Source organism: Larimichthys crocea, chromosome II (assembly GCF_000972845.2).
Source record: "Larimichthys crocea isolate SSNF chromosome II, L_crocea_2.0, whole genome shotgun sequence".
Classification (NCBI taxonomy): Eukaryota; Metazoa; Chordata; class Actinopteri; family Sciaenidae; genus Larimichthys; species Larimichthys crocea.
Genome location: NC_040012.1, coordinates 6,276,649 through 6,300,138, shown reverse-complemented (window position 1 = coordinate 6,300,138; position 23,490 = coordinate 6,276,649). Strand labels below are relative to the sequence as shown.

At 40.4% G+C, this 23,490-nt stretch overlaps 1 protein-coding gene across 10 annotated transcripts; it reads left to right on the top strand.

Annotated features, from left to right (window-relative positions):
* The first annotated feature begins 245 nt into the window (after positions 1 to 245).
* Positions 246 to 23,261, top strand: LOC104932880 (microtubule-associated protein futsch). Of its 10 annotated transcripts, none has more exons than XM_027289456.1 (51): positions 246 to 347; positions 4,678 to 4,730; positions 4,809 to 4,835; positions 4,939 to 5,007; positions 6,157 to 6,210; positions 6,541 to 6,621; positions 6,857 to 6,910; positions 7,018 to 7,065; positions 7,143 to 7,208; positions 8,431 to 8,511; positions 8,600 to 8,650; positions 9,275 to 9,382; positions 9,681 to 9,752; positions 9,846 to 9,914; positions 10,256 to 10,324; positions 10,411 to 10,470; positions 10,596 to 10,667; positions 10,758 to 10,820; positions 10,908 to 10,979; positions 11,170 to 11,238; positions 11,737 to 11,808; positions 12,036 to 12,095; positions 12,237 to 12,290; positions 12,946 to 13,014; positions 13,658 to 13,729; positions 13,869 to 13,931; positions 14,024 to 14,095; positions 14,402 to 14,461; positions 14,544 to 14,609; positions 14,687 to 14,752; positions 14,833 to 14,901; positions 15,011 to 15,079; positions 15,569 to 15,637; positions 15,718 to 15,789; positions 15,898 to 15,963; positions 16,238 to 16,309; positions 16,395 to 16,451; positions 16,584 to 16,649; positions 16,725 to 16,787; positions 16,865 to 16,936; positions 17,051 to 17,113; positions 17,464 to 17,523; positions 17,605 to 17,658; positions 18,336 to 18,407; positions 18,523 to 18,579; positions 18,896 to 18,958; positions 19,194 to 19,268; positions 19,784 to 19,823; positions 19,929 to 19,980; positions 20,188 to 20,602; positions 21,437 to 23,261. In XM_027289456.1, exons 2-51 carry the CDS (start codon positions 4,683 to 4,685, stop codon positions 23,063 to 23,065), a joined length of 5,142 nt encoding a protein of 1,713 aa, XP_027145257.1. In that variant the 5' UTR covers positions 246 to 347; positions 4,678 to 4,682; the 3' UTR covers positions 23,066 to 23,261. The 10 variants fall into 10 exon arrangements, with proteins under 10 accessions (XP_027145257.1, XP_027145261.1, XP_027145268.1 ...); XM_027289460.1 differs by having other exon boundaries at positions 258 to 343; positions 4,675 to 4,730; XM_027289467.1 differs by lacking the exon at positions 246 to 347 and adding an exon at positions 413 to 536.
* Positions 23,262 to 23,490: the final 229 nt, after the last annotated feature.

Here is a 23,490-nt window from a genome sequence, read left to right as displayed (position 1 = left end):
CTCATAACACTTATTAATATTAATATTTCTAGAAAATGTAATTAAACAGTTAAATTAATTCTGAAAAATAAAACAATCGTAACAATCATTGTGATGTCACAATGTGTCAGCCAAGATGACTCCTGAGTTTTTCTATTTTTATGTCAGCTCCCATCATGTTCTGTTTTTTTTATTTACACATAGCTGACACACTTGTGAAACTGATGACTCAGAGTCACAACGGCTGGGAAACTCGTTTCTTTCACTCCCACACAGACACAGGTAAACTGGCAACGCCCACACCTCCCAGGTGAGACCACAAAATCAGGAAGGAGACAAACGATTCACATCTTCTCTAAAAAAACCAGGTGAGATATTTGACTTTATTATAACTCAGCCTTTCATCTTTGGAGCAATGATCAGACGGACATGTGGTGGCTCAGATCTTTTATGTGGCTGGTTATTTAACATGTGAGTTCACTGGGATGCTTTGTTCGACCTGTGAGCCGTGTTGCCTTTGGGTGATGTCGGAAATATTTGGATTACTAAACCTGGAGGTAAAAACACTGGAGACACATGGGGGCATGAGACTGACAGGTTGGGAGGAGGAGAGGGTGAAAGCTGCATCAACAGTGATGTCTATATTAGCTGTTTTGTATTTTATATATGCTAAATAGATAATACAGCAAGCTTTTATTTCTTTTATTTATGCAATTTGTGTAAAATATGCCATTAAATATTAGTGTATTTATGCAATTTGTGTAAAATATGCCATTAAATATTAGTGTTTTACTTCTACTTGATTCTGTATAAACTCCCTTAAAATAGTGTATAAATAAACAGTTTTTCACCGTAAAATCTACACATTGTACAATGTACTGTAAATAGTAATTATCCCTGAGTTCATTCAAGGTACAATATGTAATAATTTATATTAAAATATTAATTTTTAAATGCAACATTGGCGGTAAAGTTATTTATTACTTTATATCAAATATTACATCATTAAGCTCTCTCTATGCTCCCATTACAATTAGAAATGTCACCACAACAGTAATTTCTACACACAAACACAAGTTAGACATGTATCAGGCATTAAACGCTCACAAAAAGTATTTTCAAAGGTGTTCAAACTGTCTCATTGTTGGTTTTTAATCAAAACCAGGTCAGGTTACGGCAAAATAAGCAGCAATCAACACTCCAAAGTTCTTAAAAATGTTTCTCAAAGTGACTTAAAGAGCTTTTTTAAAAAACCTTAAACAGCAAAAAATGGTTAATAAGGATGAAAAGGAACTTAATAACTAGTTTTCCTTTTAGTGTATGTAATGGATATTACAGGATATTTTGCAGTTTAAGACAAATAGAACATAATTAATACATCTCTTTCTTATATATATCACTGTGATTTAAATAACACCAACACTAGTCACTACACTGTATAACAAAAACAAACTAGAGCTGTGATTTCTGAGTTTTCCCGGCGCCCTTGAACGCCTCCTGCGTGCAGATGTTGTTGTGCGGGTGTGGTGAAGTTTAGGAAACTCCTGGGATTGTCTCTGTCTGTGAAGGGAGCCTGTCTCTGCCGTGTGTCCACCTTCATCATATTTGACTCAAACTGGACGCAAAGTGTCTCTGAAGTGTCTCCAAACCGTCGGTAGGTCAAAGTTTGGGTTAATTCAGCAGTTTCGCGTTTATCATGTCATAATTTACCGCCTGTTTAAAACGGGGAACGTGTTTTTAACGCTTAGCGAACGTTTGCTCAACGTTTCTTAGCAGTTCTGGTAATGTTCCGTTCAGATTATAGCACTTCTCTAAATGCTTTAATCCAGTAAATCATTTTACCTGACAGTTCGTCTACTAAAGTGTTGATTTTACTTGTATTTCTACAGTTTTAAGCTTTAAATTTGCATCTTTATGCCTCATTGTACTCCATTACTTTTCCTTGTCCTGCATACTGCTGGAATAGTTACTTTTAAAGGCAGTACTTTGACTAATGTGACTATTTTAGTTTGTGTTATTTAGGCTTGAAACTATTAATTATTGTTTCTTTTTTTCCTTTATTCTTCAAATAATTAATTAGTTTGATCTAAAAATGAAACAGCCAACATAACATTCAGATGTTTTATACTGTTTAAATGCCAAATTCAGAAGATATCGCTCATTAAAACACACTTTAAAGGTCCGGTGTGTCAGGTTTATTTACAGTATATTAGTGTTTAATCATCTGGAAATAAGAACTTTTTTTATAGAATAGAGCTGAACACCAAATGACAACCTGCAGTTCCTCAAACGTCCACTTGAGTCTGGCTCCAGAAGTGAGTCATAAGTGAGTCTAGTTTGTGTCCAACTTCACAGCAGAAATAAACATGTTTACAGCCTGGTACAAAGAACAGTTTTGGTCTCTGTAGCTAATTTCCCCGTTCATGACAACTGTACTGAGGGTGAATTTATATAAAAGTCACCTGTTCAGATTATATTAAGGTTTAAAGTTATGCAGGATTAACAGTGTGGCTGCTTTGATGCCGTTACAGACGGCTTGTTTGAGCAACCAGGCAGATTTTAAGCTTCAAAACAACACCTTAGAAATCCGTGTGTGACGCCACGGATACGCTGTCCACTCTTTATACAGTCAGTTGTCCATTCAGGTCAGACAGCGTAAGGCTGCTGCTGTTGGTGCGTGTTGGCTCTCTGGAAAGTCTCTGCTGTACTAAATGGAAAAACCTGTGTCGACATGGCTGCTGTGGAAGAGATTCAAAACAACACACAGACTCTGTATTGTCTCTGTAGTTTCTCCTTTGCTTGGAGGGTGAGGCGAGGTGGTTGCAGTTAGCAACTACACCTGTAAGTTGCAATAGATCCTACAGACCGGACCTTTTTTAATAATACTGATTATTATTTTCGCTCTGAGCGCTGTCAGCTCCAGTGATGCTTCTTCTTTTACTGAAGTAACTGCTGCTGAAAAGAGAGATTACTTATATTTCACTGGCATATTGTAACCAGACGTATGAAAAAAGTTAGTTTACAATACTGAGGAACAGGTTGATAAAAGGTTATTAGGATCACACAAAATGCCCACAAGAGATTGAGAAAAGTTGAATGACTCAGACGTAATTAATGTAACAAGTTCACATATGTTTAACCTGAGTTTAGATGAAGTATAATGACTCTACATGACACTATTATTTATCAACAAACCACACGAGGAGACCAAAACCAGCAAAGACTTTTAACGTGCAGCTGAAACCTGATCGGGCATAAAACTCGTTATTTAATATACAAAAGTGAAGTAGAGCTTTACATTATAGATTAACATGCCAGTTATTTTGTAGATGAACTGGTTAATTGTTTAGTTTATGAAATATTAAAATATTTACTTTAACGTCTTCAGTTTGCCTGTTTTTTTTTCAGTCTACAAGCTTAAAATGTTCAATTTACTGTCATTTCTGCTGTGAACGTGACTGAAATGATCAAAATATTGATCGACTCAGTGAAGTTTTGTGTGTTTTTACACTGATAAAACGGGACAATAAACTACCCCGTGTGTTTTTACACTGATAAAACGGGACAATAAACTACCCCGTTATCACTCAGTGCAACAGTATTTAGACTTCTGTGAGTTTTATGAGACAGATATGTGTTGATTTTGTTTGATAATAATCTGTGCATAAATTATGCTCTCTCAGTTTTTGCAGAAACCGACTCACTGCTTCAGAAGAAATTTTTGTGTATTCCCATTTCATCCCCTTTCATCATGTGCTGGACAGTCACATGATCAGAGACACAAAACACAGGTCTGTGTTTAAAGGGCAGTCCGTGGGTTTGGCATCCCGCTCAGCTAAAAGATAAATCATGACATCCTCTGTACACCCGGAGGAAACAGATACATATTCACGATCTAAACACTGAAAGAAAGAATGTCTGTCAGAAGATTAAGTCTAATTTTCTCACAGCTGCAAAACATTACAAGTAAATGCAGCTGGTCAGAGCTCGAGAAAAAAATGTGCTTTGAATCATTGTGAAGAAAAAAAAAGGTCTCTCCTTTATGTTGCGTTCATGTCGTATCGTGTGGATGGTAAAGATGGAAACAAATCTCAATGTTTAAAAAAGTTTTCAGTATTTTTAGGCCGTGAGTTCGATACATCAGAGATTTCTGAAGTCGATGTGAGCGTCATGTCATGGAAAACTCCCTCACCAACAAACCACAGCATGTGAGGCTTCATGGCTGCGTCTAACGTGGGGATTTACAGCACGGGGCAATGCAGCCGCTGTTGTATTAGAAGGAAATGAGCAGGAGTACAGGGTGGTCATCGCAGACTTCACAACTGGTGTGATCATCGACGGCAAGATAAAGGAGATGGCGACGTCTCACAGCACACTGGGGAACATCCAGGGATTGGATATTGAGGTGGTGGGAGCATTCAGATACCTGGAGTTCAACCTCAACAGTAAACTGGACTGGTCGCACACAGACGTTCTGTACAAGAGTGGTCAAAGTTGTCTGAACTTACTGAGGTCCTTTGGAGCGTGCAGGACTTTGGTAAAAACTTTCTATGACTCTGTGGCGGTCGTCTGCTGGGGAGGGGGACAGAAAAAGACTTTCCTGTTTTGACATTTCAGAAGGAACGCTGTGAAGAGCAGAGGTAGTACTCAGTAATCAGCTCTGTTTATATTTTTCTGTCTCTTTTTGTCACCTTGCAGACACGATGGAGGCCTGTATGACGAAGCCAGATGTCAAAAAGAAGCCGAAGCCGGTGAGTTCATTTAAAGCGGACACAAAAACACATGAATATATAACCTGCAGTTTAACATGTTTCCTTCTCTGTTCACAGCCTAAACCTCCACCAAAGCCTGCAGAGGTACTCTAATAAACCTTTGATTAGCTATGTGTGTGCAGTGATATCAGTGTTTTATAATGTGACTTATATCAAGGTTACATACTTTAGTAATCTGTCTTTACAGATAAAAAACAGTGACCCTGAGAGGCCGCAGAAGCCGGCTCCTCTGATGCCTCCACGACCTTCAGACGCTGTAAGTGTGTTTGTCTCTGTAGGTACCAGCTTTGTATCAAAAACAGCGTGGGCACTGTATGCAAATGAACACCGTTTAACTTCCCTCCATGTTGCCTTCAGCCAGAGCTTCCCCGCTCATTTGCTTTCGGCTCTCGGGCTGTTGATCAAACTGCAGATTGTACTTCTGCATTTTTGACATAATCCACTGACAGCCACACAGACACACAACAAATAAATATAATTAAAAGTGCTGCAGTGCTGCAGGCCTTCCAGAGATACATAAAAAGGAGCAGACAGAATGAGTACACCTGAGAAACAATACTGCCCCAGTCAGAATTAAAACGCCAATCTAAAAAAAAAAGTGTGTCTTAAGCTTTCGATTTAAAAAGGCTGAGATCAGTAGTGGTGCAAATGTCAGGTAGAAGTTTGTTCCACAGTCTGGGAGCAGCGACGACAAAAGAACGATCGCCCCACTGTTTAAATCTCAACCCAGGGACCTCTAACAGAAGCTGACCCGAAGAGCACAGGACTCTGTCACAACTGCAAAAAGTTAAAATCTCTGACAAGTAAGAGCAGGCCGAGCCATTAATGGTGTTAAAAACAAACAACAGAAGTTTAAAATCAATTCTAAAACGGACTGGAAGCCAGCGGAGTGACGACAGCACGGGGGGAATATGTTTGCATCGTGGACATGCTAAAGATCGGGCAGCAGCTTCCTGCACAAGTAGGCGGTGAAGATCAAATATGAATCGATATTCTGCAGTTTCAGAAACATATTTCAGTTTACTTGATATTGTTACATGTTTATTTGATACCAGAAGCCAAACTCACAGTACGTCATCCAAGCTCCCTTTTTTCTCTGTTTCCTCCGATCATGTGGCATCATTTAAAAAAGATATTTGTGTCATTTGACTGCGTAGACAGCCCAATTTAGTAAAGAGACAATCTTCACTAAAGGTTCAGTGTGTTTTAAAATTTAGGGGCAGAAATTGAATATAATATGAGTAACTATGTTTACCCACCATGTTTCTACAGTAACAAACAAACAAAATAGTGGCTCTAGGCTGGACCGTTTCTTGTACATTTAGTTCCCCACTGTAGTTTCTCCTTCAGGCCAGGAAAGAGAGTATCAACTCTGAAGATCTGAATTTTTGTGTTTTCTCTGCAGGAACTGAGTCGCACACAATACCGGAGGAAAAACGCAGCAGCAACAAACAATAAGGTACTGACTGTGTGTTAACAGATAGCTCGCATTACAGAGAAAATAAACACGTGACAAAGATCTTTATGCCGAGGCTAGGTCTGTGAATATTCTGGACTTTCTTTCTTGTCTGCATTTCTACTGTAATCTATTAAAAAAGATAAAGACGGTGGAAATAAAAAGCATGAATGCACGGCTGCTTAGGACGTCCGTAGAAAACCACATGGTGATATATCTTCGTACTGAAATACACGCTTACGTTGCTATATTGATATTTAACTAATGTTCTTCATACACTTTGTTCATCATTGTTCAAATAGATTTTTATCATCTTTCCCACGTGTGTCTCAGGTTAATGGAGACTTGATACAAAGAGAGACAAAAGAGAAACCGTCTGAAACGCCCGTGGTTCCACCCAGACCCACAGAAAAGGTGCGGTACACACAAATACTGCAATATATAATATAAATACATACACACTTTATCATGTTTAAAGCCAACTACGGAGTCGGTAAATGTGGGATGTGTGTTTGTTTTAAGTGAAATTCGAGTGGATCGGAAACCTTTTCAAAGTTCGGTGTGAGAAAGAATTATAAAGTTTCATGTTTCTGTTCCTCCTCCAAATATCTTTTGTTATTGTTCCTTCCGGGCTTTTATGTGTGTGCAGGAAATGAAGGCCACAACCAAATACAGCCAACGTAGGAAGGTACAGGACACACAGGTACACACACACACACACACACACACACACACACACACAAGGAAATATGTTCCTTCTCGCTTGTTTTCATAAATTTACGAGTCAGTGTCTTTCCTCTTTCTCATCAGAGCTCCAGAGAAAATGCCCAGTCAAAAGACGAAGCCGACTTCAAACAGGTATGTTTAACACCGAGCCCTGACATAACAGAGTGTTTCAAACGTCTTCATCTTGAGTTGTGTGTGCTTTGTTGTAGAGTAATCAGAGAGTCCTGCCTGGAGTGTTTCGGCGGAGCCAAAAGGAGAAAACGCCGGCGTTCACTGTAAGCGATGCACCTGAAGCTCGCCTCTGTGTTGCACCCTGAGTTGAGTCCATATTTTCTGAGAGATTCAGACCAAATCAGGCTGCTACAGCTAAAACGCAATTCTTCTCTTATTTATTTAAAAGTGGGTCATCGGTTTAGTCCGTGGCCGTGGGCGTATGCCAAAAAACGTGACCTGAAACATCTTTTGGAGAAACGCAACCTGATATCACACTGCGGTCAAACTGCTCCACAGTCAGCGTGTCACTGAAACCGGGCGCTATCCAGGCCGAGTTCATGACGTTCCATTCAGTATCTGGCTCACAGCTTATGCTGCAAAATAATAACACCAAGACGCTTCCTTTGATTTGTTTTGAGACAAAGACAACGAGACAGTCTTGGACAAGGTAGATAGACAGTGAATGAAAGAAAGATTTGGTCTGAGTACGGCCTAAAACTGATGGGCCTGTATGTATCTTATTGATGTCAATACAAATGTGATTTTATAAATAATTAAATATTGTACAATTCCATTTGGGTTGATTCCAGCAGCCTCTGTTGACAAAAGTTTCCACTTTCCACCGTCAGCCAATCGTCTCGCTCATGATCTTGTTTATAATTTATGCAGGTCACATAGAGACCATAATTATAACCAAAAATACTCTTTGTAGTATGTTTGAACACATCTTACACTGACTGAGGGATCAGCAGCTGAGTCAAATCCTGAATCCCTCCTCCTGGCTTTTCATGACCTCTGCAAAGTTTGGGTTTATTTTAGACCATTAAGGTCACTAAGGTACATATAATATAAATAAGAAATCAATATGCACATTTAAAAAAACTAAAAAATGTGTGTAAATGTTTAAAAACTGTCAGGATCTTACCTGTTCCTACTCGTATTTTGGCTGCAAAAAGCTGTTTCTACATGCTGGTTTTTACAGAGAACGTTCATAACTTCAATTTGTTGTAGTGTCGCTACACAGAGAGATTAAACCTCGCCCTTGGGTGTGCACACACACGAGACATGAGTGTGTATTTAGACATAAAATAGGTGTGTACCATTATTAGTCAATGTTGTAAGTTGTTCAGTGACACTGCCTTCAGATAAAAGAAAATCTGAGGACTTATTAAGCTTAAACTTGTTTTATATTTATATATATATATATATATATATATATATACACACACACAGAGCGAATCTTGAATCAGCGTTTGTTGACTGATTCTTTTCCTTCCTCCTCAGAGTTACGTGATCGACGACGGTGACAAAGAGGAAAAAAAAACTGATGACGTCCCGGCCAAACAGGCTCCTGCCATCAAACCGGTGTGTGTGTGTGTGTTTCATCATGTGTGTGTCACTTACCGTTGATGTTATGAATTGTTTTGTGACATGTGACTGTGACCGTTGACAGCGCGCTCTGAAGGGAGTAATGAAAGGGTTGCAAATCAAGACGTCACCTAAGGTATAAAGCACCGCCCGGTTGGGTGTTTTCTGCTGCTGGTGGCTGCAGCGTCTACTACTGACTTTTTATGGAAGTGCTACTGGTTGTGTGGTGGTGTTGATGGTGGTGGTTAAAGAAATACGAGGTGCTCCTTGAGAGTCTTTTATTTCTGTACTGAGTAAAGACGTCTTTGGTCACACAAGACTCGGCTGAACTTTCATCACTCTGCGTTTTATATCTCCATGTTCATTTCTTAATACTTTTTTTTCTTACCTCCTGGATGTTTGTCTGCATTCTGGGATTGATCAAAATCCCAGCAAGATTCTCTGACATGGTGGCTTAGTGGTATTGGCATCGAACATGAGCTGCGATATCCCTGGTTTACATCCAGCCTGGCACCTTTTCTTTGTCTTCCCTCGCTTCTTGTCATCTCTTTGCTGGTGGCTCACTAATAAAGACATAATAATAATGATTATCTCGCTCTCAGGTTTTAAAACCTGCAGCTCAGGTGATGAGGTTAATAGAGGAAATACGACAATCTTCATGAAATCTGAAGCACGTATTTTAAACTTCAGTGTCTTCGCTTGTCAGGTTGTGCTCCTGAAATAACTCAGGATGATCATACTGTGTTGACTCTTCTCTAAGGCCAGCAGAGATCCAAGTCCAGATCCCGGCACGGAGGAAGCAGGCGGCGAGAAAAAGGAACAACCTGCAGAAAAGAACAAGCGGGAAAAGAATGCAGAACCGAAACAGGTGAGAGGTTTTACATCGGTTTAACTGCCTCCACTCAGTTAAGAAGCCAGTTCTGCTTTTTCCAGACAAACCAAACCATTGTTCAGTCGTTGTTTTGATACATACGGGACAGAGAAACCACAAAGTGTATTCTTTTGAACTTCAGATTACTTTAAAAGTTCTTTACACTTCATTTCCATCAATACACTGGGGAGCCACATAGTAACTATTTTACACAGTGTACACAGTATTCAACATTTTACATAATTCATTATTTGGTCAGTAAAAATCAGATTTCTCTCTCGATCTTGTCGTTCAGGACATTGGAGATCTGATCGCTGGAATATTTCGGAAAACTCCCAAAGAGAAATCATCGCTTCCCACGGTGACGGTAACTTCGGCTCTTCTGCTCATTTTCTGATCATAAACTTTCAGCCTACAGTCTCGTGTCGCCTCATTGTTCGTTGTTTTTGTTCACTGACAGCTCAGCAAACCCGACAGCGACTCTGAGGATGCAGAAGAAGCAGAAGAGAAAAGCTCTGAACAATCACAGGTACTTCAGCGTGACGGTCAGTCAGCCTGATGAAGGGCAGATAGTTTTCTTTGTTTACAGAAACTGTTTGTGTCCGCTGCTATGGAATTAGCTCTGATTTGAAAGATGTGACACAAATTTGTGAAGAGAGATCTCTGTATTCACGTCTGTGTGTTTAAATCAAAGTCAGGCGCAGAAAAGCTCTGTGAAGCTGCCCACTTATGATTTAATTAAATGTTTCGAGAGGTCTTAGAAGACTTGGGATCAAATGCATTTAGTCTGAGATGTTTTTGGGTGATGTGTTGTGTTTTGTTTATCTGTATTTGTATTATCATTAACATAAATTGTACATTTTCTTTCAGGAAAAAGGAAGCTTCTTCTCTGGCATCCTTAAAAAAACCAACAAGACAACAGACGAAACACCTGCACAGGTGACAAACTTCCTCCTGTCTTCTTAAAAAAGTTCATGTTGATATTTTTCATTTGTTTTATTTGTGTGTTTTTTTTTACTTTTCAGGAGTATCTGAGTGTTAATAAAGAGTTGTCTGCCAGCAGTGACAGTCTGTCTGAAAACAAGGTGAAAGATTAACTTTAATTACAGTGTACACACAGACAGACAGACAGACAGACAGGGAAGATAGCCGGACAAAAAGACCCGAACTTCACCAAAATAAATCTTCCATGTGTTTGTGTCTGTCTCAGGAAAAAGGAGGAATATTCAGCGGGATGTTCAAGAAGTCTCCGAAACCAACTGAAGCTGCTCAGACCGACGAGGTGACGTGGATGAAAATCATTCAAACAAAATCAAAAAGTTAAATTTGTCTCCCGATGATCGCACTGAACCAATTTTATTTTGTATTTTAGGACCGTCGGTCTCTACACGATGATCTATCAGGCAGCAACGATAACCTGTCTGAAACCTCGAAGGTGAGCTCAGCGTTCGTCTGTGAAGTGACAGCAGCATCGTTATTTTTCATTATGTAACGGTCAAATCAATTTGTCTGATGTCGGCAGGAGAAAGGAGGATTTTTCAGCGGGATCCTCCGAAAGTCTCCAAAGATTCCCACAGAAGGAACACCTGGACAGGTAAAAACATTCCCCACATGTTGTAGATTGCTCCAACAATCACTGAAAATATTTGTCAGCCTGCTGCAGAACTTGCCTGTGTGCACAGTACAAAAAAAACAAATGGATGTTGAAGAGCAAACAAAGTACAAGTGATCTTTGACTCGGTCAAACCACTGAGACACCGTGACTCTGATTATCTTTGTTTCAGGATAAACAATCGCTGCAAACGGACCCATCAGACAGTAACGAGACTGAGTCTGAGAACAACACGACCAAAGTAAGGAACCCTGAATGACGGTGGCGGCGTGGGGGGGGCGGTCTGAATCTTATATTCACTCTGAACCCTCCACTTTACTTAGAAAACAAGCGCTCCTTGCTAATACCCTGAACCTAACCCTGATTTCACATCTTATGTGTGGAGTGGAATTATCAGTCGACATAATAAACACAGTAAATGATGCTTTCTGTTTAACGTTGCTCTACTAGTGAAGCAACATTATTTAATCCCTACTAACCAAAAAGATTTATGTCTACTGTTTCTGTTACAGTTAACCGTGAAGTGAAAAATCTAATATTTATAATAGTTGTCCTCTTCATTTGTCAAAGGCGCATTTATGGTCAAAAGCATCGTTTTCTTTCAGTAAATCTAGCAAGGAAAAAGATAATATGAGAATAATCTGTAAGAGTTTGTTTGTATTGTAGATTAAACAAACTTTAATTGTAATTTTAAAGCGTTTATCAAACTCAAACAAAGAAAGTTTTTTTTCTTCACCAGGAGAAAGGAAACGTTTTCAGCGGCATGTTCAAGAAATCTCCCAAACTGTCAGGGGCTCCCCGACTGAAGGGGGTAAAACATTTATAAACTTCTGCAAAATATCAGAAAAATTATCAGCTGTGAATGTCTCAAAGTTTTAGTATTGTACATGATGATTTTTGATTCATGTACTCTGTGCCTGAGTGAATGTACTTCGGCCTTTTGAAGCCTTGAATCTGTTGAATTGCGAGTTTAACCTCGTTTTGTTGGACTCAGTTTGCATGTTCGCACAGGTCGAGTAACATTTTTGTTTTCTTTAGGGTGCAGAGTCGTTGCACAGCGACTTCTCTGCCAGCACTGACAGCCTGTCGGAGAACAAGGTGAGTCTTCATTAACGAAGCGACAAAAGAGTCACTGTAACATGATAATGAAGTGTGAGAAAATATATCTGAAGCTTCGTAGGTGGAAGATGAAGTTCATGATTCTGAAATTAAAGACAATAAGTCGTCTGCTCTCTGTAGGAAAAAGGCGGTTTGTTCAGCGGACTCCTCAGAAAGACAAAAACAGCTGGAGAGGTACGTCTCCTGTAATAACAGACATGGCACACTCAAAAAAAACAAAACTGCCATCATGCCGGTTTGTCGAGTGTCAGTTCACGCTCTGTTTGACTTTTGGCACACAAAAGCACGCCATTAGACCCAGCGGGCTTTTTAATGGTCTGTATCATTAAAGATAATATGAAGAATGGAAACGGCTCAATTATCTGATGTCATGTGTTTGTTTACTCCTCATTTCATCTCATCAGAAAGCAAATAGACTCGCCTGTAACTAAAAGTGGTGTATGTTCCTCCTGAGTGTGGCTTAATATAATTAATATATGCACAGTGTAAAAGGGCATAAAAGTGGAGGCCTGTGCGTGTGGTCGGCTCTTATTTTTATTTGGTTACTTTACTTCCTTCACGGTGGGAACCACACATCTAGACACCATCTGTTCTCAAAAATCTCAAATGTGGACTCGTCAGACCAAAGTGCAGATTTCCACACTCAAGCAAGTGTCCAAACTTTTGACCAAGTGGAGCACAGCCAGTATGATGCATCTTCTTGCCAATGTGCTCAAAGGCTGTAATTTATGACAGACGTGACATAATTTAGCACATTTACTTTTCTCGCAGATGTTTTTGTTTTTTTACCCTTTCTTATGTCTGTTTTTATTTTTAATTCTTGTTTCAGGAGAATCTGTTGGCACAGAATGATCTTTCAGCGAGCAGCGACAGTCTGTCTGAAGCCGCCAACACAAAGGTAAAAAAAAAACACTCTCTGGCATCTGTTACATGATCTTTTTAATAGATCAACATGTTATTTTAAATTAAACATGATTCCTTGATCCAGTTTCCATGAACAAAAGAGACCAGAGGGGCTTGTTTTGTTTTGTTCCTCAAATCTGATCCCGAGGGCGAACAATAAACCAAAGAGAGGCTGACAGTCCTCGTGGGAATCATCTTGGTTTTTTATGATAGTTGGATTCATGACTAGAGCTGAAACGATAAATCAATCAACAGAAATTTATTTAGCAATCGATTAGTTGTGTTTCAAGTGAAAAGGCCAAAAGTTTCATCATCATTCAGCTTCATCAGCTTTTCTTTGTCTTATGTGAGAATAAACTGGTTATATTTGGGTTTGGAAATAAAAAACAAGTGATTTTCTTACATTTTATATACATTCAAATAGATTTAATGTTGTTCAAACTGTGCACAAAGCTCATTAAAGAAACTCATTTTATTTATAAAAGTATTTCATAACTTACAGATGCATAAATTGCGTCTGATCTGATTTGTCCTGTATACGTTCCTTTTTTTCTGTAGTTAAATCATAATTGTATGAAACTTTATGTATTTTTCTAATGAGTTCATATGCTCTATGTGTGGACTAATCTGTGTTTCAGGAGAAAGGAGGTGCGTTCAGTGGAATATTCAAGAAGTCGTCCAAACCTGCAGACGCTCCTTCCACAGAGGAAGTAAGAAGTTTTTCTGGTCCCATTCAGTCATCCATTAAACAGTAAATCAGTGTTTTGAAGTTGGATTAAATGTCGTTCATGTCACAGTTTTTTTGTGTTATTTCATAAAAGCGTCTTAGTTGTTTTCATCTTTTCTCAGGAAAATCAGCCACAAGATGACGAGCTGTCGGGCAGCAGTGAAGCTCCGTCTGAGAACACCAAGGTGAGTTTGTTTCTTTTTGTTTCTTTGTTTCTTTTTTTTATGCATCGTTTAGAAAAGAGAGACCAATGACTGTCTGAATTTGTATATTTTAGGAGAAAGGAGGAATATTTGGTGAAATATTCAAGAAGGCTCCTAAAGCTGCAGAAGCTGCTCGACCCGAGGAGGTAAAAGCTCTTCACAGCCATATTTCTATATCTAAACTATCAAATTTAGTCATAACATATGATTAAAAACACGTGATTAGTTGTCGGTGCAAATTCCTTCTTAAATCTTTTGATTGTAAATTAAATTAGATCTTCATTAAATATGTTTCTTGTGGAACTGTGATGAATTATAACTAATATTCAACAACGTTTTTGCAACAAAGTGTCACTCAAAGCGACGTCATTTTCATCAGTGTAAAGATTAAAATCATATTTTTAGTATTTCTGGGTTAAAAATAGCATAAAACCTCTGATCACTTCTTACAGGACGAGTCTCCCGACAAAGAGCTCTCAACCAGCGACGAGAGTCTGTCTGAGAACAAACAGGTCAGCGAGTCAAACTTCGAGATGATTAATGACTTTTTAACGAAACAGAAGAAGCTTGATTTATAAAAATCTTTTTCATCAGGAGAAAAGTGGAGGCTTGTTCAGCGGACTCCTCAAGAAGACTCCCAGAGAAAAGGCAGAGTCACCGGTAAATTACAGTTTCTAACTTTTCCTGCTCACAATTCGGCATGTTTGATAAACCATTATTATTTTTTAATGTTTCAGGACAGAGAAACTCAGAGAGAGCTGTCTGCCAGCAATGACGACCTGCCCGAGAGTAACACCACTAAGGTGAGCCGCAGAAAACAACAATGACATGCAGATAAAATGTCTTCAGAGGCAACGTTCACTGACACCAAACTGTTTTTCAGGAGAAAAATATTTTTAGCAACATGTTTAAGAAGCCGCAGAAAGCAGCAGAGGGCGCTGCAGCAGACAAGGTACTCAAAGGCTTTAATATAGAATCATGACAGACGTGACATAATTCAGCACATTTTTTTTACCCTTTCTTATGTCTGTTTTTATTTTATTTTTAAATTCTTGTTTCAGGAGAATCTGTTGGCACAGAATGATCTTCCAGCGAGCAGCGACAGTCTGTCTGAAGCCGCCAACACAAAGGTAAAAAAAAAACACTCTCTGGCATCTGTTACATGATCTTTTTAATAGATCAACATGTTATTTTAAATTAAACATGATTCCTTGATCCAGTTTCCATGAACAAAAAGAGACCAGAGGGGCTTGTTTTGTTTTGTTCCTCAAATCTGATCCCGAGGGCGAACAATAAACCAAAGAGAGGCTGACAGTGCTCGTGGGAATCATCTTGGTTTTTTATGATCGTTGGACTCATGACTAGAGCTGAAACGATAAATCATTCAACAGAAATGTATTTAGCAATCGATTAGTTGTTTTTCAAGTGAAAAGGCCAAAAGTTTCATCATCGTTCAGCTTCATCAGCTTTTCTTTGTCTTATGTGAGAATAAACTGGTTATATTTGGGTTCGGACTGTTGTTAAGACAAAACAAGTGATTTTCTTACATTTTAACAACAATGACATGTAGATAAAATGTCTTCGGAGGCAGCGTTCACTGACACCAAACTGTTTTTCAGGAGAAAAATATTTTCAGCAACATGTTTAAGAAGCCTCAGAAACCAGCAGAGGGCGCTGCAGACGACAAGGTACTCAGATTAGATTCACTTGATTTAAATTTTCTGTTTATGGACGGAGCAGATTTTGATATTTTACTGTTTGAATTCAGGAGTCGGAGGCAAACAGTGAATATCAGTTATCTGCTAGCTGTGAGAATCTGTTAGACGCCACCGCCACAAAGGTACTTCAATCTTTAAATTGTTATGTAATAGTTGTAATACTTCATTTGAAGATTAAAACACGGTGTGAGTTAAGTCTGATTCAGATTTTGACTCTGTGTGTGTTTCAGGAGAAAAAAGGAGGCCTGGCCAACATCTTCAAAAGATCGTCCAGCATCGAAAACCTGTTTGACGAGGTCAGTGTCAGCATCATCAGCATCTTAGCTACAGTTTAAGTCACCACTGATGTTGTTGTTGCACATAATAGAGTCAAAGTAACAGCATGTTTCAATGTGTGCTTTGTCTGCATCTAGTGTAATTTAAGGTACCCGGGTGAACCATAAACACACACCTGTTTAGTCTTCCAAACCTACTTTCGCCGTCTTCACAAGCCAATCGAGAGATCATCAACCAAATCCCCCAAAATTAAACCACGTTAATAACTTTCAAAACGTCTCTAAAACGTTGCAGGAGAAAGGCGGGCTGTTCAGTGGACTGAAGAAGAAAACACAGAAAGCGTCTGGAGAAGAGGCGGCTGCAGAGGTGTGTGTGTGTGTGTGTGTAGTTTCACTGTCTGTGGTGGCTTTTATTGTACATATTCAAATAACGTCCACTTTCATTCTTTCAGGACAAAGACGAGCTGACGGCGAGTAACGACAGTCTGTCTGAGAACAGCGGCGCCAAGGTACTGCGACGAGAAACGCTATAAAACAATCTGTGTGTTTTATTTACAGTCTGTGGATACAAAATGAAATGTTCTGATTCATCACAGTTGCAGTTTTCACTGTCCCTCACGTTGTTTGATGTCTGTTTTCAGGAGAAGAGTATTTTCAGCGGCATGTTTAAGAAACATAAACCAGCTGACGGTGCCACAACAGACGAGGTACAGTGATGACTCTTCTACACAGAGTTTGGATTTTATATTTTTTGTCTTTTTCACGTTTTCGCTTCTGTTCAGGAGTTAGACCCAGGCGAGGATAACAAGTTATCTGAAAACTTGTTGGAAGTAACCTCATCAAAGGTACGAACGTCGTCCGACGAGCACAGACTTTTATTTTTATGCTTTTCCTGCTGAATGACTGTTACCTCGTGTTTCAGGAGAAGACCGGAGGACTTGCAGGGATCTTCAGAAAGTCTCCCAAACCAGCCCCACGCTCCATCGTCACAAAGGTGACCAGATGAACTCATGAACACAGTCTGTGAAAGCTCTCATTTAGATCTTTGTGGTAAAATCCTTCAGCGAACCCGACCTGCCTGCTAAAAGTTAAAGTTTTTGTTTTCCAGGATCCTCTCAGCGACACGAAGGAACTGTCCTCTAGCTGCGACAGCCTCAATGACGCCGACGAGGTGAGAGCTTCTTGAAGTCTGCTTAATGCTTGCTGTTGATGTTTGAATACTTTTGAGAGGATGACTACACTCAGCCAGAAACATCAAATCCAGAGGAAGGAAGTCTCTGCTTACAAGTCTAGTGATAGTTTTAATATTTAATCCAAGCCAAGCTTTCTCCCTGACTCTTTCTTCAAGCATCGAAGCAAACATTATAAAGGACTTTAAATATCAAAGCTTCAGTGTGTATTTTTAAATATCTGAGTAGGTTTTTGGTCCCTGTGTTAAGCTTCGTTGTTGTTCCCCAACGACTTCAGCGATAACTTTATAACGGCGATATTTAAAAGCGAATTCATGTTTTTTTTTTAAAGGATTATTTCGCTGTGGAGAACAGTACCGAAAACCTTGTTGAAGCTGCAGGCGCCTCAAAGGTGAGTCTCATCGAGTGTGTTACATTTCTGCTCATCTGTTTGTGACTCGACATGATGCTTCATGTTTTATTCTTTCAACAGGAGAAAAAAGGAGGGTTTGCTGGAATTTTCAGGAGGACGCCCAAAACTGTCGAGGTACGATGTTAACGAGATCGACTACTTTCAGATCCAGCCTCTCACTGCAGGAGGCGGAGGTTGTTTTCTGGGACAGAGTGCACCGTTGTGGTGACTTTTCCACGTATAAATCCATCAATTTTTTTCTGTCATAAAGTTTCCAAAGACACAAAGCTATAAAGTCTTTGAGTTCAAGTATCAAAATCACGTCACATAATCATCATCAGTAAACAGTGGGACTGTAACAGCCTGCTGGCGACTCTCTAGTGTTTTGAGTTTTCACTGCAGTCCCGATTTTTAACCACTAGATGTCGCTACGTATTAATCCTTTAAATCTGATTTATTTGTTAATTTGTTTTATTTTTTTCACTCTTTTTTTTCCTAGGTTTTTTTTTTTGCTTTCTGACTTTTATTGTTTGATCATTTGTTTCTTGTTATTTTGTGTTTTTGCTTGTTTTGCCACTGATATGGATGAAGTGTGTTTAGCAACCAAACAAGTAGTCACAGAAAAATGATGTAGATTGATTTCTGATCTGTATATTAGAGACTGTGAGTGAAGCTGCTCTGAATATAAAAACATGTTTAGTGATCTGATTTGAATCTTTGCTGTCTCTGCGGTCACATAACATTTATTATACTACCATTATGTATAAATACAAAAAGTTAACAGCTGTCATCTCTCCCTCTTTGTTTTGCAGGACAGTGAAGACATGGAGCCGCCGGTGGGAGGCGGGCTGAGACGCAGGAGAACCATCAAGAAGAAAAGACGAGTGAGTCGTCGTTACTTTCTGTATCCACACATGACAGTAAAAAATGGCTGTTTTTCTTCTTCAGCTTCGATGCTGAAGTTCTTTCATCGTCGATAAAATCTGTTTTGTTTCTCAGGTCGTCTCGTTCAGAGTCAAGACAACTCTTCCCAAAATGCCGAAGCTCGGTGCTCAGGTTTGTTCAGATCTCGCTTGTTTTTTTGCACCTTGTTCCTGTTCTACATCAATACAGAGAGAAATATCTGAAACCGGATGCAGATATCGACATGCTGAACATTTTTATATTATGTTTGATTGATTAAAAGGCATGTTAAAAATGATAAGTTATAAAAAATCCAGATTATTTGCAGTGTTTTTACAGATGCATGTCTCGTCCTCTTCTTGACTCACATTTCCTTTTCTTGTCTTTTCTTCTCTTATTATTAATAATCTGTGTTTATGTTGCTCAGATGAGTTCAATGCTGACTTGATCATTATTTTTTCCTCCGCAGAGTTCAGACAAGATGCCGATTGTCGAAGAAGTCGTTGAGCTGCAGGACCTGAACCCAGCACAGGTTAACAAGATCATATTAATCAATAGATAACAAACATTTTAGTGAAGCAAATATTAAATTTCATGCAGCTGTGTATCTTTTCAAAGCGCAGCTGACATAATGAAGATGTTCAACAGTGTATAGCATTTAAAGATTTTTACATACATAACATCATATCATGTTTTATTAGACACTTTAATTTACTAATGAACCTCACTCAGATATTAACTTTGTGTTTTCGTGTTTGTTTTCACAGGAGAGCTCAGTCGAGGTCCAGCTTGTGGAGATGGCCGCTTACCCGACTGAAGAAACCCGTCTGGAGTCTGAACAGGTGTGATTTAGAAACACGTTCACACCTGTAGACTGATTCATTTAATCTGAGAAGTCACATTACAGCCAGTGACAGCACTTTGATGCTTCTTATGTCCATATTGTGTTTAAATTTATGATTTATAATAGAAATATCTCATTCATCATACTGCAGATCGGCTACACGTTATTATTTAGTACCTCACGGGTAAACAGGATGAAACAGGAGCGTCTTGTACAGCAATATTGTATATTATATATAATATTTTCTTTAACACCTCAAATGAACCGCACCAGCGTCTCGAGAGTCGGAGGTGGATCGAGATGCTCTTTTTTAAACAGTCCCGTCCGAGATGTTTCAGTCGACAGCTCTTGGTCTCTAACCGACGCTAAAGCACCGTGTTTTTGTTTTATCTGATCCGAACAGGTTAGACGTCAGAGCCTCGCCAGTGTTCGTGTGTTTTAATGTTTCTCTACAGATCTGTCACAGATGCTGTCGGCCGCCTTTTCATTGACAAAAGTCTTTTTTTTTCTCAGGAAACTGATGAGTTGATTGAGTGGTGGAACACAGTCAAAGGTTTGTTTTTGTCTCTTCATGTTTTAATCTGTTTGGACTCTTTACACATGCATTGATTTATTGATTTATTCATGTATTGCGGCTGCTGCTGCTGCTGTTTTCCAGGCTGGGCTGAGTGGAACGAGATGTCCAATTTCCAGGAGGATGATGAGCAGATGTGAGTGACTTTCTTTAAGAACTTCATTCATAATTACCCAGAAAACATTTATTTAGGACAGAGTTATTGTTTTATTTCCATTTGATTTCTGCAGGTCTTGAAAAGTCTTAAAATATCCTTGAATTCTCCAGAAAACACCTTTTAAAAAGTCAGATTAATTATATTGTACCAGAGACACTTTTTAGTCCTTTACATCTGTCTCTGCAGGGCGATGGAGCAGGCAGCTGATCGTGTCTACATGGCTGCACGTCTGTTCGTGCGTCTTTTTAACCAGCGGGGGGCGTCCTTACAGCACCGCATCCTGGAGCTTTTGGCTCTGGCCGACGCTGCTGATCAGTTCCACAAGAAAACCGTGAAGGCCGCCGTGGGCGGAGGAGTGGCCAGCGTCGCGGGCAGCGTGGCAACGATCACAGGCCTCATCCTGGCGCCTTTCACCTTCGGTGCCTCTATCATCGTCACTGCGGTGGGCATCGGCGTGGCGACGGCGGGCAGCATCACCTCAGCGACGGCCAATATCACAGACACAGTTCACTCCAGCATGGACCGAAAGAAGCTGGAGAAGATGATCCAGGGCTACCAGGAGGAGATCAAAGACATCAGAGAGTGTCTGGAGTTCGTGCAGGTGAGGAGATGAACCTCATACAGCTGTTTGCAGATGTGTCGCAGGTCCAGACACAAAAACTGTGCAGCTAGAGCTTCAAATCGGCTTCAGAAATCCAGTATTTATCAGGCTATAACCTCTTCTCAGAGTTCAGAGCTCAGTTATCATTGACAATACAGAAGTAAATAATAGGGTTGTGTCCCTGTAGTGGGAAACAGCTTGTGACAGGTAAAACAGGTAAAGTAACTAACATTAAAGCTATTTTTATTACATGAAGGCAATGTAAGGAAGGAAATGTTAGATCAGACTCTGACACGACTATTTGACATGTAATCCAACCTAAACCGGTACAACAACCAAGCAATCTGATTGGTCAACATTTAGAAAATATGTAGTAGAAATGTATCTCCTTGGAAACGGGGATAGTAAGGGAAGAAAAAAATGTTCAGTTTGAGAACAAATTGCCCCAAAACAAACATTTTGGATCTATATTTTATTTAAGATGTTTAACTGTTGTATAATCTCAATATATTACATTCAAGGGTGTGCTTTAACGTCAATATTGGCACTCACTACTGTCGTGCCAATAATGACAATAAAGCACACCTCATATTGCTTAATTGTTGCAGTGATACAGTTTCTCGTCGACTAAAATAATACGACAAACATGACAGAATAACATCAGAATATTTTAATATATTTCATACGCGGGTTTGTTTTTTAAATTAAACTTCATTTATGGTAAGAAAGAGTGTTATAAAACCAGGAATTAAATGTAAATGATCTAAAAGATAGATTAATTAATCTAAAAGATCTCTCAGTGCTGACTCTGTTGTTTCTCTGTGACTCTCGTAGGCCGGTATGGACACCCTGCAGGAGTGGGACTTTGAAAAATACTCAGAGAGCGCCGCCAAAAAGGCTTTAAACCACAACTTAAAGCACGTGATGAAGGAGGGCGGCCGTGCCGGGAAAGCCCTGATGATCAACACCGACAAGCTCATCAGCACCGTTCAGGTTTTAGGAGCTGCAGGCGGCGCCGCCAAAGCCGCCCAGGCCATCAGCGTCACCACCGGGGTGATGTCAGCGCTCTTCCTCGCTCTGGATGTTTTCTTCCTCGCCAAAGACTCCCACGAGCTCCGCAAGGGCGCCAAAACTAAGTTCGCCACCAAGATCCGGGACGTCTGCAAAGAACTGCAGGACGGCCTCCTGGAGCTGAACAAGGTGAAGACGCAGCTGCAGAAAACCATGGATGGCATCGAGGTGGAGGAATTCGAGGAGATCGAGGAGGTGGAGGTGGAAGTCGACGACGACGATTTGGAGTCGGATCCGAAGAAGCTGGCCGAGCTGGAGCAGGAACTGGACCTGATGGAGGAGAAACTGGACAAGAAGCGCGAGGAGGAGGAGGAGCAGAAGAAGAATAAAGAGATGGAGCAGGAAAAAATTAAAAGTAAGAAGGAGAAAAAGGAGAAGGAGGAGACAGAGAAGAAGAAGGAGGAAGAGAAAAATAAGGAGGAGGAGGAGAAGAAGAAGAAGGAGCAGGAGGAGGAACAGGATGATAAGAAAGAGGGAAAAGGTGAGGAAAAGAGCAAGTCTGAGTCAAAATTAGAGAAGATTTCTGATGAGGAGAAAGAGGCGGTCAAAGTGGAAAAAGAAGTTTCAGAAGAACAATCTCAGAAAGGAAAGAAGAAGGACAAAGAAGCCGAGAACCGACTCACAGCCGGAAAAGAAAAATACGAGAGCAGGCAAGACGCAAAAGAAGACAACGGTACGAATAAAAAGACAGACGAGAAGGAAAGAGAGGAAACGAAGAGGAGATCAGGCGAGTCAAAGCGTGAGGAGCAGAGCGGGAAAGCTTACAGTGAGCGGGCGAAGACGGAGAGAGAGAGCGAGAGGAGTAAGAGTGGCAGAGAGGACGAAAGAGTCACGGAAAAACAGAAAGATGCCGAAGTTAGGAGTACGAGGAGGCACAGCAGCAGCAGGAGCGACAAAGATGGACACCACAGGAGCGAAAGAGGGAGCAGACACGAAGCGAGGGATAAAGAAAGAGGCAGCAGCCGACACAGTGACAGGACGGAGGAGAGGGGAGTGAAGGACTGGAGAGCTGAGGAGAGAGAAAGCAAGGAGGTGAGGCAGGTGACGAGGGAGGATCACGGAAGAGGTGACGTGAGGAAGGAGTCGCATCGGAGTCACAAAACTGAGGAGAGGAAGGAGCATTCAGAGAGAGAGTCGGGGCGCAGAGGAGAGGAGTCCAGGTCAAAGAGGAGTCATCACGAGAAACGAGAGAGCAGGATAGAGAGCGCGAGGAGGCAGTTTGAGAAAGCAGGAGGTGATGACGAGAAGGAGAAGGAGGAGCAGGAAGAGAGGAGGAAGAGGAGAGAGGAAAGAGAGAGGAGAGGAAGCGACAGAGACAGAGAGCACGGACACAGCCGGCGAGGATCTCAATCACGCTCCAGCGTTTTGCTCGACGACGGGCTGTACATTTAAACACTAACTCCACCCGACTGACACGAAAAAAGGGGAAACAAAACTACTAATCAAACATCCATCGACCACGTTTAACTAGAAACAGGATGTTGAAACGTGAACTTAATGTTCAGCTGGACTTTAACACGATGTTCTGTTATCATGTGTACACGGACAGAGTTCCTCCTGCTGACCGGCATGTGACTTCTTCCTCACACGACCTTTAAAAGAAATCATAAAGTTCAACTGAAGCAAATTCGAGCAGTCCACGGTCAGGACTGAGCCCACAGAGTGCTGCAAACAGCTTCATGTCACAAGAACATCAATACTTTACTTTACAGGTCCAGTTTGTTGGATTTACTGCCACCTAGCAGTGGAGTTGCAGATTGATAGGAAAAGTTCACACATTTGTCTGCTCAGGGCAACAAAAACACAAGATTCTCGTA